Below are 24978 nucleotides of genomic sequence, written 5' to 3' on the forward strand. Positions count from 1 at the left end.
AGAAACAAATCATCAACATAAAGCAATAGGATCACAAGTGAATTCTTTACAACCTTAAAATAAAGGTTTCAAGATCGCTTTACTCTTGGTAAATCCTAATCTCATCAAATAATTGTCTATATGAGCATACTAAGTTCTTGGAGCTTACTTCATTCCATACAAGGTCGCCTTTAACATGCGAACATGAGACCCCTTTCCATGCACCTCAAAGCCTTGAGGATGCTCGATCTACAACTCTTCCTCAATCACACTGTTGAAGAAAGCAGTCTTTACATCCATCTGATATAAGTTCCATCCCATCAAAGCAACGAGAGAGATGATAGATCTAATGGAGGTGTACTTAAAAACTAGAGCACAGGTCTCATTGTAATCTTCTCATCTTTCTTGGAGAACCCTCTAGCCATGAACTGTGCCATATACTTGACAATGCTCTCATCTACAACATGTTTGATCTTATATATCCACTTGGAAGTCACTACTAACTTTCCTTTCACCCTTAGCATAATCTCCCAGACATCATTCTTCATGATCAATTGATATTATTCATTCATAGCTTCCTTCCATACTTGGTAGTTGGTTGCTTCTTCAAAAATGGAAGGTTCTGCATCAATTAGATTAGTCATGAGAGCTACATACCTAAAGAACCTTTTAGGTATCTTGATTTCTCTAGATCTACCATTAGGAGTTGCATGTCCTTCAACTTCTTCCAATGTGGATTTAAGCCATGTTGGTCTCTTCTTAATCTCTAAGACAACAACCAATTTTGTTGGAACGCAAGGCCCTTCTGGCTTTCCATAACACTTTGTAGAAGTCAAATACTCTTCCTTTGAAGCCTCATGTTTTACTTCATCCAAGAATCCATGGAGACTGACTTAGATTTCCAATATGCCACATTTTAATTGAAGGTGACATCCCGGTTGACCTCAATCCATCGTTGTTTTGGAATGTATATTCTATAGGCCTTTGATGATTCACTATAGCTAACAAATGTCTTTCTTCCCTAAAAGCTCAAGCTTGTTCCTCTTATCCTTATGAACATGGATATAGACAGGACAACAAAAGATCCCCATGTGTCCAACCTCTGGCTTACTTCTAGAGAATGTTTTTTCAAGAGTCATACCTTCTAGAGTTTGTGAGGGCTTCTATTTTGAATGTACACAGCTATTTGTGATGCCTTGCCCCATAAGAACATTGAAAAATCTAAATCATGCATCATGGCCTTAACAGATTCTTCAATTGACCTATTCTTTCATTCTACTACACCATTTGTTGTGGATTATAGGGGACAATCGACTCCCTTTTAATTCCAACATTTCTTATAGAAGGCAACAAGCTCCTTCAAGGTGTATTCTCCTCCATTGTCAGACCTCAAGATTTTGACCTTCTTGTCTGTCATGATTACCACTTCAGCATTGAATTCTTGTAACTTGTCAAAGACTTAATTCTTAGTCCTTTAAAGATATATCCATGTCTTACAAGGGAAGTCATCAATAAATGTCACGTAGTACAATGAACCACCAAGAAGCTTTACAGGCATAAAACCACATGCAACAGAATGAATCAAATCAAAAGTTTCCTTAGACCTATTATCATTATTTGGAAATGGTTTCTTAATGTTCTTTCCAAGACAATAACTTTTACATACACCAACATTTCTTATCTGCAATTCACGAACCCCTGAAACTATTTGACTCAATTCAAGTAATGTTCTATAATGAAGATGTCCATACCTTCTATGCCATAGCTCACTTGGATTGATCTCATCATGTACTAGTGCTTGAGCTAGTTGACTCACAAGCCTATATAGTCTTCTATCATGAATCCCAGTAACCCTAGTATCAGCTATACTAGAGCCCTTGGACTAAATAAGTACTTTGGCATCCAAAAGTTACTCAATCTCCTTTATCTTCCAAACAAGAAATAGAGACAAGATCCTTTTTCAAACCTAGTACGTAAAGAACATTGCTAAGATGCACACTATTACTAGATTCCAACTCAATGGATTTTTTTTCCAACTCCTTGAACTTCATAGCTATGATTGTTTCCAAGCTCAACCCTTTGGAACAACCTCGTTTTTGTCATGCTAGAAAGATTTGTTTTTGTCATGCTAGAAAGATTTCCACATTCTCCGGCCATATGTCTTAATGCTCCACTATCTACTAGTCACATGTCATCATCATCTGCAATTGAACTTCTTAAAGCAAAAAAGTAAAAGAAATCCTTGTCACCTTCGAACTTTTTTAGGTTCTCATCTTCAACTTTTGCTACGAAAGCATGTTTTTTCCCTTTCTCTTCTTGTTATTAGCCATCTTAGGACAATCTCTCTTGAAGTGTCCAAATTCTTGACAACCATAACATTGGACCTTTGATAAATCCTTCTTCCTTTAGGAGGAAGAAGATCCCCTTCTTGACTTCTTGTGTTGAGGACCAAACATCTTCTTTCGCTTCTTCTTGAAACAAGTTGCAAAATCTTGAGTTTCCCCTTCTTGACAATCTCTTGTTATCAACCTGGATTCTTCTTGAGCACAAGATGTGTTAAAATTGGCAACTAGGGCCAAACTCCATGTGGGTCATCTTATTTAGGGCAGCTGATATTTTTCTTGGATCCCTCTCATCGAGAAGTGTAGGATTGATCTAAATATCATTCGATATCGATAAGTATTCATGTAATTATGAATTTATTTGTGTTATAAGACAATTTGTCAAGGTCATCCAACAACTAAATAACACCCACATGTGCTCAACGTTTTAGTATAAAAAGAGGTGACTTGAGAGTCATTTCTACACACACTTCACTTTTGATTTCTCTCCACTTGTTCTGGGTTTTAGTGGAAGAGAAATCTAAGAGAGGAAGCCCTTAATGCAGAAGATAAGGAGCCCTAGTATGAGCCCTAGATGGAGTCAAGAAGGAGGGCTACTCATTGCCCTAGTCTCTAGAACTCCTAGACGCATTAGGGAAGGAGCCATAGCTTGATCTATGCGTGACCTAGCCGCAATCCTAAATAATCTACGCATGACCTAGAAGTGATGCCCTAACTCCTAATGCAGTGATGGAGGAGAGGCCTAAGTGTTGTCCTAAAGGAGATTCTGGGGTAGCGTGATATAGACGACATTAAGGAGGCCAAGTCGTGAATGTTTTGAGGTCTGTTCTCTTGTCACAGGCCGAGTAAAGCGACCTTGCTAGGCCGCAACTAAGGCAGCATTCCAGCAAGGAAAAGAAGGCAATGTGGAGCCTTCTAGGATCAGTTTTGAGGGCTAGTTGCTACAGCAAGAAAGCTGAATGTGTTCAAGGCTAAACGCTAGTCTGTTGGGCAGAAAACAAGGTAAGGAACTCTGTTTTGAAGAGGGCTATAGGTGACAGCAAGGACTGTGGTAGGCCACAAGCCTAACCACTTCAAAACAGGGACAACATGGAAGTGTTTGGGACTGTACAGTGCCCAGAACAACAGTGCAAATGAAGAGAAGCCTTACTAGCATAAGTCGTAGTTCATAAGGGTAATTTTGGACCAAGATTTGAGGACGGTTAGGGATTGTTGTGTGCCATAACTAGTCCCAGAAATTACAACTGTAATAAAGTGACAAACAACAGCGTTTGTATGGTGACATGGCTGCAAAGAGGACAACAGCTATGACATGGTAGCAAAGAGGACAACAACTATGACATGGTTGCAAAGTGGATAGCAACTATGACATGGCAGCAAAGATGACAGTAGCTATGACATGGCAGCAAAGGCTACAATGGGACAGCAACAAAAGCATGGTGCCGCAAACTCATTAGAACAGCAGCAAGGTACAACGTGCCAAATGGGACAGCTAGGCAATGGTGCTTAGTACAGTAAGCAAACGGGACAACAAGTACATAGTGCAGCAAGGTGCAGCAATAGTACTTGGGACAACAATGATACTTGGTGCAACAAGTACATGGTAAAGTCATGATTGGTGAAGCATGATGAGATGCAGCATAGTGATGATGGGAGCAACATGGTGTAGCATGATGATGAGGAGCAACACAACAATAGGTGTTGCAAGACAATGTAGTCACCTTAGAGAATCAGTTGAAGCAGCATGTCTTCCACTGAGTTCAGCTACCTCATGTATCATCTACTTAGAGATGATCTATGCTCTTATTTAGACAAGGCAAAGTGTTGACTTTTGTTGTATATGTACTCTCTCTCTCTCTCTCTCTCTCTCTATTGAACTATTGAAGAACATATAAGAAGAATTGAATTGATCAAAGGGTTTCCCCAGATTGGGGTTTGTCCCTGGCTAGCACCACATCTTGAGTCCTCTTATCTTGGCTTTTCTTCTACAATCTATGTTTATGTTCTATCTGTAATTTACTTTAATGCTGATGTGATTGCTAATCTGGAAAAGATATTGAGATAACTATGAAAATTGAAATAAATTGCTCTAAGCATAGAACATGCTTAAAATTAACATGGTATCAGAGTTGAGGTGAACACAAAGCCCAAGCAAGAGTGAAAGAGCAATCACCGAAGACAATTGGGAAAGGACAAAAGGATCAATGGATTCCTCATCCCTCTTCAAATTCACCAAGGGTGAAGTCGAAGCAGAGAATATTATTAGAATGGCGCAATGCCTATGATGGCTTACCTAAAGATCACTTCAATAGGAAGTACAAATCTAAGGGTGGAAGGAAAGGCAAATGCCTTGTTTGTATTAAGTTCGACCATTATATGAAAGAGTATCTGAATGGTAGGGACACATTAATTGATGATGATAATAATCATTTCAAGTACATCTTCAATGATCAAAGGAATGACAATTAATGCAATTCATCAAGGAAACGACCGACTATTGAAGAAAGCAAGGAACCCTAGGTATGAAGAATCAATTGTTGTTTCTAATAAGATAAAGAAGTGTTATCTTGTATTCGCCCTCTCCTTCAAATTATTTGGGAATCTGGCTTATTGATTGTAGTGCTTCAAGGCACTTCATCGGATAGAAGGGTGCTCTCTCTAATTTGGTAGAGATGGAAACAATCGTGGGATTATACTTGGAGCCAATGCCACCTATCTCGAAAAGGGTGCCACCTAACTCGATTCATTTACAAGAATCTATTTTATGTACATGATTGCAAGAAGAACCTAGTGTCCATTTCGGCAATGTAAGTCAAAGGTTTCAGGGTGGCATTCATCGATCGAAAGGTATGTATTTGAAAATGGAATTTCAAAGATGCTTTTGAGTTCAAGGTTGTATCAAGTTGCAGGAAGTCCATTGGGGACCATGTCAGCTGTCACATCTCATCTATAGCACCGGAGGTCTACTTATTATGAGACCCCACCCGATGTGAGTGAGATGGTGACAGGAATGCCTGAATTCAAAAAGAGCATGAAGGTACATATCTGAGATGTACCGAAGGAAAATCTTACAAGGGGACCATTCCCCTCATGTAGCAAGTCCACAGGTTTGGACCAACTCGAGGGGTTTGAGATTCATGATCGGGAATCTCATATATGCAAGTGGAAGAAAGCCCTCTATGGCTTGAGGCAAAATCCCCCTGGCTTAGTATGAGAGGATTGATAGTTGCTTGATGAAGTTGAGATCCACTAGGAGTGAAGCCGATCCAAACCATTGCTCGAAGGTTGTGGATGATATACCTCTCACACTGGCACCTTCTGAGGATGATCTATTTCTGACAAGTGCAGACCCTCTCATTTGCAAAAGTAAGAGGGAGTTGGATTCCAGATTTGGAATGGTAAATTGCAAGCCCGTAACTACCTCGATGGAGCTTAACTTTCAAAAGTTATGTGGTAGTGATACCGGACCAAATTTGGGAAATGCCTCTGAGTCTCATAAACTCATTCGCATCGATGTTCTTGGTGAACTTTCGTCTGGATATATGTTTTGCAGTTAGCATGTTGGGCTCATATTTTGGTTGAGCCTCACTGGATTGGTGCCAAGAATCTTTTGAGATATCTTTGAGGCACAATCTCTCATGGATTGAGATACACTATCGGAAATATGAAGCTGCATGATTATTCGAATGATGACTGGGCAGGCAGTGTGGAGGATCGCAAGAGCACTTATGAGTGTTGGCTCTCTTTGGGTTCTGCTCCTACTCCAATATCTTGGATGGGCAGGAAGCAGAAGACGGTTGCTTTGAGCACCGCTGAGACCGAATATATAACTACGAGTATGATCTCGTGTGAAGTTGACTGGTTGTGGAAGCTCTTCAATGAGTTGTTTGTACACATGATGGATACCACTGTGATCTTCTTTATCAACTGGGGGGGATTCGCTTATTGAGGAATCATGTATTCTATGATTGCTTCAGCATATAGACATCAGATACTACCTTATCTGGGATATGGTACGTCGATGAGCGAGGAGGCTTCATCACATTGAGACTGATGTACAGATCACAGACATTCTATCGAGGCACCGGGGAAAGGTCAAATTTGTGACTTTCCCAAACGACTTGGAGCCATTGAGAGACCCTCTTATGAGGATCCTACATGATGCATGCATTGAGCTCTAGGAGCTCTGGGGGCTTGGGGTACTTCTTGGAGCAACAAGCAACCATAGGGCAACTCACCCTCCCCTAGTGGTGTGTTGTGTACAGGGTGAATGGTTCAGCCTTCCCCTGTGATACCCCATGGCGACTTATGGACAAGATGATTAGTTCTCCTGTCAAGGCATCCTACCCATGTAGTGTGGGACTCATGGGAAGTACCTCTCATCTAGTCAATGAGCTAGGAAATGGGGTTAGGGACCATAGTAGTACTATCGATGGACGCATCGGTGTATCTACTGTACTTACTAAGCTAGGATGGCCTCCATTGATCTGGGATCAATGAAACTGATCTCGGATCAGTATGAGTGGTTTGAGACACTCCTTTTTTATATTGATTTGGGATCAATTGGAATTGACTTCGAGTCAGTAAGAGTGACATAACTCACTCTCTTTTGGAACTGATCTGGGATCAGTTAGAGTGGCATGACAAACTCTCTTCATATGGAACTGACTTCGGGTCAGTAGAGAATGGTATGAGACATTCTCGACCAATTCTTCTTCTTCACAGTTCAGCAGAGCGGAACACATCATAGCACAGCAAATCTCAGCAGAGCAATGCAGGGCATTGATGGAAGAGATAGTACAGTTTGGCAAATGGATCAACGGATGGAGTTCTCCCTAGTTGAGAGGGAGTGTTAAAATTGGCAACTAGGCCCAAACTCCATGTGGGTCATCTTATTTAGAGCAGTTGATATTTTTCTTAGATCCCTCTCATCGAGAGTTGTAGGATTGATCTAAAGATCATCCGATTCCAATAAGTATTCATGGTGTTATGAATTTATTTGTGTTATAAGACAATTCGTCAAGGTCGTCCAACAACTAAATAACACCCACATGTGCTCAACGTTTTAGTATTAAAAAAAAGGTGACTTGATAGTCATTTCTACACACACTTCACTCTTGATTTCTCTCCACTTGTTATGGGTTTTAGTGGTAGAGAAATCTATGAGAGGAAGCCCTAAATGTAAAAGGTAAGGAGCCCTAGTATGAGCCCTAGACGCAGTCAAGAAGGAGGGCTACTAGCTGCCTTGGTCTCTAGAACTCCTAGACGCAGTAGGGAAAGAGCCTTAACATGATCTACGCATGACCTAACCACAGTACTAGATAATCTACGCATGACCTAACCACAGTACTAGATAATCTACGCATGACCTAGAAGTGATGCCCTAACTCCTAACACAGTGATGGGGGAGAGGCCTCAGTGTTGTCCTAAAGGAGATTCTAGGACAGCGTGATATAGAGGATATTGAGGCCATGTCGTGGATGTTTTGAGGTTTGTTCTCTTGTAACAAGCCGAGTAAAGGGACCTTGCTAGGCTGTAGCTAAGGCGGCATTCCAACAAGGAAAAGAAGGTATTGTGGAGCCTTCTAGGATCAATTTTGAGGGTTGGTTGTTCAAGGCTAAACGCAAGTCTGTTGGGCAGCAAACAAGGTAAGGAACTTTGTTTTGAAAAGTGTTGTAGGTGACAGCAAGGACTGTGGTAGGCCGCAAGCCTAACCACTTCAAAGCAAGGACAACATGGAAGTGTTTAGGGTTGTACAGTGCCCAGAACAACAACACAAATGAAGATAAGCCTTACTAGCAAAGGTCACAGTTCATAAGGGCAATTCTGGGCCAAGAATTGAGGATAGTTAGGGACTGTTGTGTGCCCTAACCAGCCCTAGAAATTACAACTACAATAAAGTGACAAACATCAGTGTTTGTATGGTGACATGGTTGCAAAGAGGACAATAGCTATGACATAGCAACAAAGAGGACAACAACTATGACATGGCTGCAAAGAGGACAACAGTTATGACATGGCTGCAAAGATGACAGTAGCTATGACATGGCAGCAAAGGCTACAATGGGACAGCAACAAAAGCATGTTGCTACAAACTCATTAGGACAGCAACAAAAGCATGGTGCTACAAACTCATTAGGACAGCAACAAGGTACATCATGCCAAATGGGACAGCGAGGAAATGGTGCTTAATGCAACAAGCAAACGGGACACTAAGTACATAGTGCAGTAAGGTGCAACAATAGTACTTGGGACAACAATGATTCTTGTTGCAGCAAGTACATGGTACAGTCATGATTGGTGAAGCATGATGAGATGTAGCATAGTGATGATGGGAGCAGCATGGTGGTGCAACACGGTGAGGTGCAACATGATGATGAGCACCACAACAATAGGTGTTGCAAGGCGATGGAGTCACCTTGGAGAATCAGTTGAAGCAGCATATCTTCATCTGAGTTCAGCTACTTCATGTATCATCTACTTAGAGATGATATATGTTATTATTTAGATAAGTCAAAGTGTTGACTTTTGTTGTATACGTACTATCTCTCTCTCTCTGTTGAACTATTGAAGAACATATAAGAAGAATTGATCAAGGGTTTCCCCACATTGAGGTTTGTCCCTGTCTAACGCCACATCTTTAGTCCTCTTGTCTTTTGCGCTCTATGTTTATGTTCTATTTTCAATTTACTTTAATGGTGATGTGATTGCTAATCTGGAAAAGATATTGAGATAACTATGAAAATTGAAATAAATTTCTCTACGCATAGAACATACCTAAAATTAACAAGATGTCCATAGTTATTCAAATGAAGGGGATTTCTTCTAGCTGCTTATACCTACTACAAAAGCATCCCATGATCAAGGAAGACCATAGAGTGTTGTGGTCACAAGTTTTTGATCTGGAATGGGTTCTCCAATTGTTTAAAATCGATCTCTTATTTGTGAAATTCTCACAAAGTATGAAGCCACAGTGTCGTCATTAGTCATTATTGTATTTCAAAGTTCATTCTTCAAACATATGGATTGACCAACATTTTTGATAGCGCAGAGATTTGTTAGGGCATCATACATCTTTCAAGTATTATGTTTTGTAATGTAGGGAATCATATGTTCTCTAATAAATTCCACTATAAGACTCATAGTAGTGATGTCATCCTCCTTGAACTTTTCTTTCCCTATTGCATTAGTTGGTTCAACAACCTTTCATATCACAATGTCCAAAACTTTGTTCTGGGCAAAAATAAGATCTATCCTAACTTTACAAGCTCTGAAGTTTGATGCTCCCTCTAGCTTGTTTTCAAATTTCATAGAAGAATCCATAGATGCCAATCAACAAGGACTACAATAAAATGCTTTCTAGGGTTTTTACAAGGGTGATCTCAACGCTCCTTCCTTCCTTCACCAAAGCTCTGATTCCATACTAATTTTCTAAATGCAACAAAGATTAATATAACATTTCTAAAAGTCTAAGAATTCTTTTGATGTCGATTTTCTTTTAAATTATTCAATGTATCATTCAACAATCGTTAGGGGCATTTTGAGGTCTAAAATGAGCCTCCTAAGGAAATTATAAAATAATAGTGGAAATAATAAAATAATCTTAAAGTACATCATCAAATTTTAGAAGGAAAAAAAGAAAAAACTATTTTTTTAACTCGTATTTTCAACTTATCTCCATATGGGTTTACTCAAATTTTGAGCGGCAATACTAATTGGATGCATAATTTGATTTGCATCCAAGGAGTACCCGTATTGCATACTTTCAAGGGACCCTGCTACATGAAATATGAGAAATACATGAAAAACATTATTGCAATGAAAAAATTCATGTATCTCATTTTTGTGTATAAGAGTCTATCAAAAGTATGCAACATAGGTACTCTTTGGATGATGAATCAAATTTTGCATCCAACGAGTACTCTTGCTTGAAATTTGAGTAAAACCTTAGGGAGATAAGTTGAAAATACGAGTTGAAAAAATAGTTTTATTATTTTATTATTTTTTAATCTTTTTACCTTTTTACTCAAAAAATGGAGAATCGCCCCCCATGGTTGACATCATCATCTTAAATCCTATTGGTTCTTATAAAGTTTATTTTGGTTGTACTTTTTTCTTAGGAAACCCATTTTGGATCTCAAAATTCCCCTAATGTATACTTCAGAAGAACAATAGAACATTAGAGATCACAGTGCACAAAAGAAGACAAGATTCACCTTGGAAAAACCCATTGAGGGAAAAAAACCCAGCGACCTTTCCAATGTAGAAATTATTCTTGTTCAATGAGAGACACACCTAGACCTATGGTCAAACTTGGTCTTCCCCTCCAAGTCAAGCCTTCAATCTAATCCAACAATTCGTTCTACCTATCATAAACCATAATTTCAGCCCTCCTACAATTGCCAATCACCCTAGAGATTTCGGCCCCTTGTAGTTGCCCAGAATTTCAACCTCTTACAATAGAATGCCTAGAAAAACTATGAACGAGAGAGAGAAGAGTCTATCCACACATGTAAGTTGCAAGAGAGAAAGGAGGGGGTCAATTTGTCCTATTCATTCTTCTTGTCATTCTCTTGCTTGTCCAAAACTTGTCTTTTTGTGAGATAATGCGAATGCCCAAGTGGAGGAAGGAGGTCGAACTGCCTTTATATAGTAGTCTGCCTTGGTCAAATGTGTGTCTTTAGCCAAGGATGACTTAACCTAGAGGGAGGCTGACTTGAAAACTTTTGAAGCCAAAAATTACATGTCAAAAATTCAAATTTTCTTCTTTAAAAAGTCACAATGGGACTTTGACACAAAATAAACTTTTTTTTTACTTGCATTTAAAATATGTTTTACAATGATAAATACAAATACATCAAGTGACCAAATATACATTATGAACATCGACCATACTTACAAATTCAACAAAATCCTCTCTTGATAAGCCATGAAGGACTTTGGCTAGGTCACGTTGATTTAACCAGAGGAGATCAATACATTTACCTGAAGAGCCATGTTGATTTGGGTCGGCCATGTTGATTTGCCCAAAGGTGAATGGCCCAAGATACTCACATTGCCTACTCCAGGATGGAGTGATCTATAGACGTGCATGTGAGTCACATTGCCTACTCCGGGATGGAGTGATCTATAGTTGTGCATGCGAAAAGACACTACATCAACACATAGGAAGCCCACGAACACTTCTTGTGGAAGAGAAATCAGTTGCAACCAAGGAAAATGCCTCCCTCACTAAGAGGGAGTGTTGATTTTTTGTCTAGCATCAGAGGGTATTCCCACATGCCTAAATCGACTTAGAAGAATTATGAAGAATTAAAATAAAATAAAAATTATTTTTGGAGCATCAAGTCAGCCCAGGAAGACAAGTCAACCCAACCAAATGAAAGGGTGTGTCCCTTGGGTTATTTTACCCTCATTCGACAAGTGTACATATATGATGTGACCTTTCATTTTCTCCACCAACGAAGAGCAAGTCTGTGCATGAAGTCTATTTTGGAGATATACTTTCTATCTCTCTTGGCTGCATGTGTGGAGTCATTGACCAAGTTCTTGGACGAGTTTGACCAACATTCTTCGATAGTCACACATGTGAACAGGATGAATTTGACAACAGTTTACCGAGTTTGACTATTTGACCGAGCTGATTTACCAGTAGTTTGACTGAAATCTGTACCGCAATTGATTGCAGGGTTGACCATAATTGACCGTAGTTGATCACAGAAAGGTTGACCAGTGCTGAATTTCTGATATTTTGGTTGGTTCGACCAGCATTGACTTGTTGCAGTTTGACCAGGTTTGACTGGTATCTTGACTTGGATTATTGGCACAGATTTGTAGACAAAATTGCTGATTTTGTAAACCTTGCTGAAGAATAATGTCTCCTAAGGAAAAGTTGTTGAGTTTTCTCCCAAGGTTGGGTTTCCCAAGGTAAAATTTGTTGTCTCTATTGTGCATGGCTTCTTTCTGACCTTTGCTATTTCCACTGCATTTAATGTTGATATTTTCTGAAGTGAAATTGCTCAATGATATCAGTGACATGGAATACTGTGTGAAAATCATTAGGAAATAATTATCTGACAGAAAATTGTATTCTGCTGTGTATCTTGTAGAAAATTTCAACACTAGCAGGTGCATTGCAAATTCAAACCTAATGGGTACAACTAAATGACCTACTGGCAGCAAGATTTGAAAGCTAGAAACTACTTGTTTGGGTTGTTACATTCGTAATAACCTTGCTTGGCTATTTCAAATCATCAATGCATCATATACATGCTCACGCTTTGGGCTTTATCCAATATGCAGGAGACCAATGGAAGAAATTTAGAGATCACTATATGTTCTAAAGAAAAGAGCAAACTCAGTACATCTGAGTTCCCCAAAACAATAAATAAAGGGTCATTCCCTTAATTAGAGGTGAATCTCCTCACTAATAGCCACCAGCGCAGAGGTACCCCCTATTTCTAACCTGAATGATAAATATCCAACTATCTGTTGTGTTGGAAAGAATAAATTGGATGAGACCCAACAGGAGCAACAATGAAGGCCCCTAGGTCTAAATAAATAAGCTAGACACATAACTTTACAATTTACACCTCTGGATCACCACCTTATTCAAGTGGTCAAGCTGTACAAGAATCCAATTTCCTAAAATATGATTTGTACAGAACACTACATTTGCATGCCAAAAGTCCTTGATGGCCAACCGCTCCGGTAACTCCCTCTTGATGGCTCAACTACACCTGTATTACTCAGTTGACAACGAAAAAAACAAAAACCAGAATCAGTTACACAGCAGCATATATTGCATAATAAAGATCTATAACTTTCATTTAATCAGCAAAAAACCGACCTGCAATCAGTAGTTGGTACAATGGCAATCCAAATAATTATCGGAAGAAGGAAATGCATAATTAATAAGCATTTGACTGGGCAGCTTAAATTATCGAGGCTCAACTAAACGTCAATATCAGGAAGTGGCACTCTCCAGTAATTCCATGCATTGAAGTCTTCCTGGAACATAGTCAGAACCCACGAAGACTTGAGAACATTCCTAAGCCAAGAAGAGCCATAAGAGAACCGAAGATTGAAAATTAATATTGATGTTATAACACCATACCTGTTCAGATGAAGACCTTGCTGGAAACATGCCATTAACAAGCTTATGGAGTGAAGTATATGACTTCCTATCTAGACGACGATTCACAGCAACCTCACCCTGCTCTTCCCAAATACATGAAGAAGAGTTAAACCCTTGATATGAGTACAGTGCATAATCACACTTTTTCTCATCCTTTCTCACAAAATCATAACTAGTTTCAACAGAAAAAGCATTACCTTGGGATTAATAATAAATATTTTTCCCTTTGGTATTCCAACTTTTAGGTAACTAATTTCATCTGTATCCCTGTTTCCGAAACCCGCATAAAATGGATTGCAATCAGCAGGAAATAATGCTCTTATATCCTGGCACATGTAAACATGATAAGTATGAATACTTTTACCGGGGAATGAAACAAGACCTGGAAACTAATGCAAAAAATGCTCCAATTAAAAATTTTCAGTGTAGGCAGAAGCTTTGAGATGCTAAACAATAAACAAAAGAAACACTAGGCTAACTTTTACTAGGACAGAATCATAAATCATCCTGAGAGAATGTAAAAAATGATCAATCCAGAATAATAGGTGCTGCCGATAGCTAATCAAATATAAGCTACTTGATCAGAAATGCACAACTGCAAAAGAATAAAAGAGAAATATGGGAAACCAAATTACGAATGTTAAAAGAGACTAAATTTTAGAAAATTCCAATGGATACAGTTAGAAGTAACAAAAGGAATACACAGTATTCTCACAGAATTTACTTGATCTTATACATTGCACCTCAATTTATTCAGGATTCAAATAAGCTTCCGAAATGCAAAGTTCCTCCTGAAAACTATTCAACGATACTATGTCTCATTTAGGAAATGCACAAAAGAGAAGGAAAAAAAAAGCTGCAAACTGATAAATGCAAGACACCATAAAATGTCTTGACTCTTGAAAGATTTATGCATTAAAAGATTTAAGCACTATAACCTCTGTCGGTCAATGATAGAAACTCTCAGATCCAACTTAGAAACATGTAGTTACTGGCAGACCGTCAACCCCACCAAGGTACCTAAATGCAGTTCACTAGTTGCACCAAGCTGCAGATATCAGTGCAAATATTGATACACATCAAAAAGCAGAACTTATAGACTGTGTTCAGGTTGTAGGCATCAACCTTCATTACTGAATATTAACAGGATGCAGCTTTCACTCTACAGACAGATTTCGCAACCATTGCTGTAGAGGTTCTCGATGTATACCCTCTAGTCCCCAGAAGTGATATGTGCACAATGAGAACAGCATTGAACATTCACATAAGGAAGCAAAATGTGAAAAGGAGATTGCTGAATTGTACACATGCATTACACTCTTGTTTTTCCACAGCACTGGAATCTAGGTTAGGGTCTTAAAATCACTGACATTACCAATTCAAATACCACAACAAACTACCTTGCACAACAGAATATAAAAAGCAGTAAATCAACACAGGAACAAAATAGACAACTTTTTACAATTTTCAATAACCCAACTTCGTTATCTTAACAAACTGTAATACAACTGTCTAGGGTTCCCGAACTAGGGATAATGGCCCTCATACATCCACTAATACAAGGATATACAACTAGGGTTTGGTGGCAGTCCTTTGACAACCAATCTACCCTGAACAAGACAACACTTGACCTACTTGCTGATGTAGCACTCCACAGCCCTTTCAGTCCACGTGTCCTGAACACATCTGCCCGCTCCTATGGCTCCCATCTGCAGTAACACCAACCTACCTCTATCAATAATGCTGCTCCTTTAGGTCACTAGACACGGCTCCAATCTGCCCTCTAGCTGATCATTCGTCCATAAATGACTCAACACCCCGGGTCTTCACATCTACCCACTTGCTGCTCCTTTTCCCTTGAAGAAGTTGACACCTTTGGGACTTCTTGCCACTAGCTGCTCCTTAGTCCTTCAAGGATTAAACTCTTAGGGACTTTCTTCCCACTAGTGCCTTCTTGTGCCGCACGATAAAGACACACTTAGGGTATGGAGGGCTGCCCACTTCTGCTGTAGATGTCCTTCTCTAACATGCAATCTAGGGCTAGACAAATAGCACCCTTTGACCTCCTTTCATCCTTCAAAGATCAGTCACTGAGCATCCAAGTGTGCCTCTCCTAGCAATCCAAAAGATTTTCTTTGTCTTGCACTTAGGGCTCCCAAGACCACTTGCTTCCCACCTTACAGCCTTAGGATGACCTTCAATCTATCTTGAACTAGGAATTCATCCTCTAGAAAAACATCACAACAAGAGAACAGCCATACCTTTACAATCTGTTATCCTTCTTGTCCTGAAGTTCTGTCCTTCCTCTACAATCTCGGACCTCTGGTTAGGGATGATTGTAACCACTGTTATAGCCCTTCCCCTTGGTCATCTATGCTAGCAAAGTTTGTGGCTTCCTTTCCTTAACCAAGACAGTCCCTGCGTTGGTCATAAAGACACCTCCCATTCCATTGTTTGTAATGTCCCCATTTTTATTTTTCTCCATAGTACAGCTAGCGTGGATTTCCAGGGCAGGCGATGGCTAGGTCAGTGGAGCAGGTTTATGTCATCAGGGATTCTGTCGGAGTTTTGTGGAGTTTTCATGGAGTCTAATGGCATTCGCTTGACATATGCATCATCATGAGTAGTTTCGCACATCTTGTTTTTGGTTCCATGACTTCATGATAATTCCCATAAAACAGGGTTATTATTGGCATAACTTAATTAATTATGCTCGAGGTGGCATTTCGGGGAGATTAATTGATGGAACACCTCAATGTAATAGCTCGTTAGAACCGGAACGAGAATATCTATAGGATGGGATGTTGAGAAGTGACTTCCAGTGGCCGCAGAGAGCATGGTGGGTGATTTACCATTTTCCTTAGTTAAAAATAACTTTAATTAGTCATTTAATTAAGGAAAAATAATTAATTAGAGGAAATGGGCCAAAGTGACTTAAATAAAATAAAATAAAATAAAAGGGGTCACTTAAGATAAGGTCAATGGAGAAGCTTCTAAATAAATAATAAAATAAGATGCTTCTAGAGGTTTGGAGATCTATCCATCAGATCTATAAAAAGAGGAGGAGAAGATCATTTGGGACATCTTGGTTTTGATATTGTTTCTTGTATGTGAGGTTGAGAACCCAGTTCTCTACTCCAGCAGTAGCCCCAGGACGGAAACTCTCGGGTGATTCAGTGAGAGTGGGCGAGCACCCATCTCTTCCCTTGGTGAATCCATTCAGGGTTCAAAGGCAGCAGTTTATTGATTTCCAGTTCTGCGTTGGAGGCTGGTTATGGCATTGTTGAAGATCTGTTTGAATCCAGTTTATCTCAGCTATTTGTTATTCCAGCATGCAAAACCCCAGTTTATATATTATAATAAAGCTGAGATTGTTTTTTCCTTATCGTGTTATGGAATTGCATGCATTTTATCTGTTATATTTTACATGGCAATCTTTTGTTAAGCGAATGATAATCTTTTGAAGGGTTGTTCCAAATTTTCTTCATTTGGGTTACAATGGTATCAGAGCATTAATCTTGGCTCAGCCTATGGGTTTTCAGTCTTTTAATTGCAGATTATTTGAGGGTTTATATTGGAGGTGTTGAAAGAAAATTATTTTCAGATGAAGCAAGATTAAATTCTTCTATTAGTCAGAGCTGTAATTTTTGCAGCAGTAAAATTTATCTTGCAGGGCCAAAATTGTTCCACTATGTTGAATTTCTCTTGATGGGTCGAAATTATTTGTTGGGTTGAGTTTATCCGTTGGAGCCCAATTTATTTTCCCAATCCTAGTTTATTTGCCAAAGCCTGATTTATCTATTGGGGTTGAGTTTATTTGTTGGGACTAGATTATTTTTCATAGCCCAGTCTATTTACCAGAGTTTTTTGCAGGAGATTTCTCTCATTTGAGCCGGTGATTCTTGAGTGAATTTGCAGGATTGACGAGTTGGAGCATTGTGATATTAATTTATAGCAGTGTGCAGAGTTGGGCAGACTGGAAAACTCCCACTAAATTGGGGCTTTTATAGATCAGCTAGAATTTGCCCAATATTTTTCTGGGTTTTTTTGGGTTTTGTGAGAGGAGGCCATGGTTGAAATTTCAGGATTTTCCAGGCAATATTCAAGCTGGAAATAAACATTCCTTCAACAATACGTTTTATTAGTGAATTTAGTAATTCACACCACTTGGTGAGCTTGATCTTGGCTTGGATTTAAGCCAAACCATTTCTGGGTTTTTATGAGTTTGGTGTGAGGAGCCTCAGGTTAAATTTTCAGAATTTTTGTAGTAGTATTGAGGGAAAAAACACAAGTTCATCTTCAACAGCAATAACATAATTTCTGAGCAGTGTGAATTAATTACTTGGGTTATTTTGTTGGGCCTTTGCAACAATAAGGGGAGCTTGAACTTTTCAAATTTATTGGCTCATGGATGAGTCACTGAGGCAGTTTGCAGCGCTTAGCGCTGACCCTCTTGTTAAAAAAAATTTGATAAGGAAAATTTTTGGAGGGTTCAGATCTGAAAAAGATGAAGAGACAAAAAGAGAGCACTCTCTAAAACTCCCAAAGAAGATCAGAAATCAAATGAGAAGAGAGCGGATTTGTTTTACATGTCAGGAAGCGTGGACATTGGATCAGAAATGTAAAGTTAGGGGGGACAAAGAAACAGACGAGGCTGCTAAAATTGAAGCAGAGCTGGCAAGGAACTCAAGTCAATTGATTATGAAGAAGAATGAAAGGGCCATGTTTGAGTAGGAGTTGCATGTAGAATGCTTTAACTTGCATAAATACACCTTTGAGGAGCATGAACAATTGTGTGATAACAACCTACCTATGCATGTATGTTTGATGATTGAAGATGGTGAGAAAAAATTTGATTCCATACATAGAGAAATCCCAGGAGAAGACACTAAGGAGGATTTCAGAAATAAGCCATTGGTGGTGGCCCAGCATGAAGATCACTCAGAGGTGCAAGGACACGAGGAGGATGATACGCACAGTGTGCGAGATGAGCCATTTTTGGAGAGTCAGTTAGAGGTTCATGTTGAGCCCATGATGGAGAAAGATGAGCGGCCATCCTTGGGGCCATCCATTGATGAGGAGCAGATTGATGTGCAAACAACGGGCAGGGTGATAGTATTTGCCAACACTTGTCCTCAGGAGGTGTTGGAGATTGACAGGGTAGTTTTGCAGGAGGCCAGTAGATAGCAGGAGCTATTGGAGATGGTGGTGCATCCATCTTTGGGCCGACCCACTGATGAGGTGCGGGTAGATGCACAAGCAGCTGGCAGAGCTGCAGGACTTTTAGGGAGTAGCCCTCTTTGGGAGTACATAGACAGGGCTTGTAGCACAACTTGCCCACTCTTGCCTATTATAGAGCAAGAGGCGGGTTTCCTTAGACAAATCTAGTTGATTGACCAGATAGAGAATCATTAGTTGGGCATTAACTAGCATCAACATAATAGATGTGCTCATTACACGAGATTCCATGCATTGGATTGGCGAGAGATCATGAGTTGGTATCCTTTCAATGGAGTATCATTTTTAGTCAAGAGAATTTGCAGGAACCCTCGGAGGTGGGGGATATCACAGGCTTTAGTTGGCAACAGGATGCAGGCTGGACACTCATCAGTGTTTCAGCACGGCATCAGCATGATGAAATTGACATTGGTCTATGCCAAGGGTTAGATTGGAGAGAGGTGATGAGTTGGTACGCGGTGGATGGAGCATCATCCACAACCGATGTTATAACACAGCAGGAATCATCGAGCATTGATGCTCCTTCTTGGTGGCAATGGGACCTAGGAGGATTTGTTGATGACAAGTTAATCGAAGATTGGTCTGGGATCCAGGCATTGAGGGGTCCGTTCATGGTGGGTTGACACAAGAGCAGGGCATCACCCAGTGGTTCATATGGGATCTGAGCATTGGGTCTCAGCGGCGTTGGGCCACCAAATTGGTCCACAGATTTGGATTGCTTGAGGGCAAGAAATCTTGGAGTGGGAGGACTATAATGTCCCCATTTTTATTTTTCTCCATAGTATAGCCAGCATGGATTTCTAGGGCAGGGGATGGCTAGGTCAGTGGAGCAGGTTTATGTCATCAAGGATTCTAACAGAGTTTTGAGGAGTTTTCATGGGGTCTGATGGCATTCGCTTGACATATTCATCATCATGAGTAGTTCCACACATCTTGTTTTTGGTTCCATGACTTTCTGATAAATCCAATCAAACGAGGTTATTATTGGCATAACTTAATTAATTATGTTCGAGGTGGCATTCCGAGGAGATTAATTGATGGAACACCTCAGTGTAATAGCTCGTTAGAACCGGAACGAGAATATCTACAAGATAGGATGCTGAGAAGTGACTTCCAGTGGCCAGAGAGAGTATGGTGGGTGATTTACCATTTTCCTTAGTTAAAAATGACTTTAATTAGTCATTTAATCAAGGAAAATTAATTAATTAGAGGAAATGGGCCAAAAGTGACTTCAGAAAAATAAAATAAAATAAAAGGGGTCACTTAAGATAAAGTAAATGGAGAAGCTTATAGAATAATAAAATAATAAAATAAGATGCTTCTAGAGGATTGGAGATCTATCCATTAGATCTATAAAAAGAGGAGGAGAAAATCATTTGGTACATCTTGGTTTTGATATTGTTTCTTGTATGTGAGGTTGAGAACCCGGTTCTCTACTCCAGCAGTAGCCCCAAGGCAGAAACCCTCGAGTGATTTAGTGAGAGTGGGCGAGCAACCCATCTCTTCCCTTAGTGAATCCATTCAGGGTTCACAGGCAACAGTTTATTGATTTCCAGTTCTGTCTCGGAGGTCGATTATGGCTTTGTTGTAGATCTGTTTGAGGCCAGTTTATCTCAACTATTTGTTATTCCAGCATTCAAAACCCCAATTTATATATTATAATAAAGCTAAGGTTGTTTTCTACTTATCGTGTTATGGAATTGCATGCATTTTATCTGTTATATTTTACATGGCAATCTTTTGTTAAGCGAATGATAATTTTTTGAAGGGTTGTTCCAAATTTTCTTCATTTGGGACAATACATTGTTATATCTTCTCAGCCCTCAAGAAGGATGCTACAGGAGCTCAGATGCTACAGGAGCTCGAATACTAGCAGAGAATTCTCAGCCTGTTTTCAAGATGATTCTCCACAGAATTTGACATAGAACCTCTACATCTTCCTCGCTAGCTACCACTGCTCCAACACAACCTAGTCAATCAAGAGAAACAAACCCAAACATACTCCTTTTCTCAGCTTCGCTGAGCCTCTAGGATCTGCAGCTACCTCAAAGGTATTTCTAGTGAGGTTTCGCACTTTGGATGTGTTCATTTGAGGCTCCAACATCTTATTTATACCTTCTCTTAGGGTGACGTCTAGCCCATCAGGAGGGGCACCTTATACTAAGGCCAACTTGATCTTGAGACAAATTCACCCATACAAAACACACAAAAATTAATATCTTCGCTTTGACAAGGGATCTCATAGTGCTTGAAATTGCCCCTTGTTCCTTTAAGGGTGCTCTTCCATCTCCATGTGCCAAGTCATCAAATGTCCTCATGGTTTTGTCCCCACAACTTTGGGTACAACCCGAAGCCTTGGCTTCTTAGCCCACAAGTGGTTTTGTGGTACCAATTCCTCCAAAACCCTCTAGCCTAGAGTTTGGAGTACCTCCCAAGCTACAAATATCAACACTCTCTCTTAGCGAGGGAGGTACTTCCAACACTAGGAAGTCTCCATCATCATCACTGTTGACACTACCCCATTTGGCATCCACCACTGCAACATACTTTGTAGAATGAACCATGCTATCGCAGTAGTGCCTCTGCCTCATCTCATATGAACCTTAAGATCTCAACACTTTCACAGGGCCGCTCCCTTTGAAGCTAGACTCCATCTAAGTCTATATGATTTCCTCTTTTTGGTAGTGCTTCTGCCTCATCTCATCTGAACCTTAAGATCTCAACACTTCCACAGGGCTTCTCCCTCTTAACCTAGACTCCCTCTGAGACTACATGATCTCCTATGGCTCAATCTACTACTGATAGCATGTCCTACAAGGTCAGTCCGAGCAAGCACTCATACTCCTAGGTCAAACACAACACATGCACATCCCCCCAATCTCGGGTATCCAACATCACGATCTGATGAAGAAACTAGCCTGCCAATATGTTGTCTATCACATGAAGCACTCTCGATCATACCAATCTCATTCATGCCAAAGTAATCCTCGAGTTGTCCCAACAATCCATGGCAAATCATAGCACATCCATGATCAGCAATTTGCCCTACAACAAACTTTTTTTCACCAAGTTCACCACCAATCCACCAAAACTCCCAGACAATCTCGCTGCCAAGCTAGTGAAGACCACATGTCCATGTCTTCAACTAAACCCTTTTCTCCATGATCTAGACAATCTTAGCTCCGTCTGAGTTGCTTCACGATGCCCACGCTGATTCACTAGCCCTTCAAAGTAGCTTTTTTCCATGACACTAGTATCTAGGTTAGGGACTTAGAAAAACTAATACTACCAATCTAAATACCACAACAAACTACTTTGCACTGCGGAATATAAACAACAGTAAATCGACACGTGCACAAAATAGAAAAAAAAAATTACAATCTTCAACAACCCAACTTCATTATATTAACAATCTGTAATACAACTGTCTAGGGATCCCATGCCTCGGATAATGGCCGTCATACATCCTTCAACAACCAATCTAAGTTGCACGAAACGGGGAAACGCGGAAGCGAAACGAAACGGGGAAGCGAAACGAAACGCGACCTCCCCAAATTTTGGAAACGGGGAAACGCGAATATATATAATAATATATATATATATATTAAAAACATTTAAAAATTATTAATATATATATGTGCAATCATAAAGCATTAATGATACATTTACTTAAACATTTTAACATTAAGATTAAATTTACATCACATTTACTCATGAGTCATCACATAATGAAAATAAAAATATAGGAACTGGAAAATCCAAAATCAGCCTTTATTTATATTAGTGTGAAACAACTGCCAATCTCCAAGAGAAACTCCTTGCTGAATAGTGTGATGAGAGAATGAGAGGCACTGCTCTTTTACAACTTTAGAAATGGTTTCTAGAACAGCTTAGAAACCCTAAAAAAATTTAAAAACTAATTAGAAAAAAAAAAAATTAAAAACAAGTCATTTTTTTGGGGAAACGGGGCCCGTACGGCCTGGAAACGCGTTTCCGGCCGTACGGGCACGTTTCCATTTCGGGAAACGTGCCCGTACGGCCGGAAATGCGTTTCGAGGCCGTACGGTACGCCGAAACGCGTTTCCGTTTCGTTTCCGGCCGGAAACGGACCCCTAGGCAACGTTTCCTGCAACTTAGCAACCAATCTACCATAAACTAGACAACACTTGACCTACTTGTTGATGTAGCAATCCATAGCCCTTTTGGTCCATGTGCGCCGAACACATTTGCTTGATCCTTTGGCTCTGTTCTACAACAACACCAACCTAACTCTATCAATGATCCTGCTACTTTAGGTCACTAAACATGGCTCCAATATTCCCTCTAAATGATCATTCATCCATCAATGACTCAACACCTCAGTCTACACATCTAGAATCTGCCCACTTGGTGTTCCTTTGTCCTTCAAGAAGTCAACACCTTTGGGACTTCTTTCCCACAAGTTGCTCCTTAGTCCTTCAAGGACACAACTCTTAGGGAGTTTCTTCCCACTAGTGCCTTATTGTGCTGCCGATGAAGATACACTTAGGTCATGCAGGGTTTCCCACTTATGTTGTAGATATCCTTCTATAACACGCAATCAAGTGCTAGCCAAATAGCTCCCTTTGACCTCCTCCTTTCATCCTTCAAAGATCAGTCACTAAACATCCAGGTCTGCCTCTTCTTGAAGTCCAAAAGTCCTTTGCCCTGCACTTAGGGCTCCTAAGACCAACCACTTGTTGCCCTCCTTACAACCTTAAGATGACCTTCAATCTATCCTGAACTAGGACCTCATCCTCTAGTAAAACATCACAACAAGAGAACAATCATACCTTTACAATCTGCTATCCTTCTTGTCCTAAAGTTTTGTCCTTCCTCTGTGTTGTCGCACAGATTGTCACGACAACGCTCAGACCGAGGGCTGTCACTCTGATCCCCGATCTCTCCATTTAAGCCTGTCTCCCGCGGCTAAGGGGGGTAGACCCTATGGGAAAATGAACGACCAACTGTGAAATAGTTGGGTTGGGAGACACGAGGAAACAAGCACTAAATTGATATTATTAAATTAATAGATCAGTGCCTTACGAAATGATTAAACGATTATTTGTCGAATGCTGCAGAAGTATGAACTCATTAACAATCGTTTACCATCAATCAACCCAAACAGATATTAACTTTTATCAAATGCGAGAAAATGCTTAATGGCTTAATGATACTGCAGCAATTAAAATTTCGAAAGATAAAGTGCGTTAAGCAACCACGCAAAATGCTTTAATAGTGATCTAGCAATTAAAAACTCAGTAACAATATTCCAAAAATGCTTGAAATAATCACGTAAAATGATAACCGGAGATCACATTCATGTAGTTAATCTTCAGATAAACATTAAAGCATGTTAAACATTAATTTCCACAACAAAATTTTAGCCTCAGCAGAAGAGATAAAACATAAGAAATTCCTAAGCCAAGACTCAAATTTGCAAAAAAATTCCCAAAATATTTTTTATATTTTCAGATAAAACAAGATTTAAAACTAAATGAAACTTAAATCTAAAGAAAATTCTAAACTATAAAAAATTTTATTTTTATTTATTTTTATTTTATTTTTTTATTTACTTATTTATTTATTTATTTATTGTTAAGAAGGTTTAAATCTAAATGAAAACAAAACAAAACAAAACTAGAAAAATTAAGCCTTTTTTATTTTTATTTTTATTTACTAAACTAAAAAAAATCTAAATCTACATTATAAGGAAAGGAACTCTTTATGCTTCTTTTTTTTTTAATTTTATAATTTTTTTATGAATTTTTTTTTTAATAAAATAAAATTTAACTAAACCATAACAAAAACTAAATTTAAACCCTAGAATAAAACTTAACTCTAAGACTAACTATACAAAATAAAGCACTAACACCCAAATGAAAATCGAAACTCCCCTTTCCCCTTTTTTAAATTTTTTATTTAAAACTTTGAAATTGAACTAAAGCAAGATAATTCTAAAAGTAAAAAAAAAAAAAAATACTAAATCTAAAACTATGTCAAATGAAGTCTAACTAAAATTTTCTTTATTCTAATATACACAGAATTAAACCAAAATTTATAAACCTAGACCTAACTAAATTATAATGAAAGTCTAAACGTTTGCTTTTATTTTTCTGTTATGTGAAACCCAGACTTCAAACTAAATCGTATCTACGTCCAACCCAAAAGACTCACGCATATAAAAATTGATCCTTTCCACATGCGTAATAATACCAAAACGCAGTTACCTTACTCGTGTAAAAAATTTTAACTGTTTTGTAT

General features: G+C 39.2%; 1 protein-coding gene across 3 annotated transcripts in view; it reads right to left on the reverse strand.

Annotated features, from left to right (window-relative positions):
• Window positions 1-12633: 12633 nt before the first annotated feature.
• LOC149262857 (uncharacterized) overlaps window positions 12634-24978 on the reverse strand; it is a 292938-nt gene continuing 280593 nt past the window's right edge. For all 3 annotated transcript variants that reach the window (XM_089425323.1, XM_089425317.1, XM_089425315.1), the window contains 4 exons: window positions 13656-13784; window positions 13438-13536; window positions 13171-13331; window positions 12634-13060 (listed from right to left, as the gene is read on the reverse strand). In XM_089425323.1, the coding sequence (XP_089281449.1) occupies window positions 13275-13331; window positions 13438-13536; window positions 13656-13784 (285 nt within the window). In that variant the 3' untranslated portion in view covers window positions 12634-13060; window positions 13171-13274. The remainder of the gene's footprint in view (window positions 13061-13170; window positions 13332-13437; window positions 13537-13655; window positions 13785-24978) is intronic.

Source organism: Pinus tabuliformis, chromosome 6 (assembly GCF_031772625.1).
Source record: "Pinus tabuliformis cultivar Carrire ecotype Pingquan chromosome 6, CPIR1, whole genome shotgun sequence".
Taxonomy (NCBI): domain Eukaryota; kingdom Viridiplantae; phylum Streptophyta; class Pinopsida; order Pinales; family Pinaceae; genus Pinus; species Pinus tabuliformis.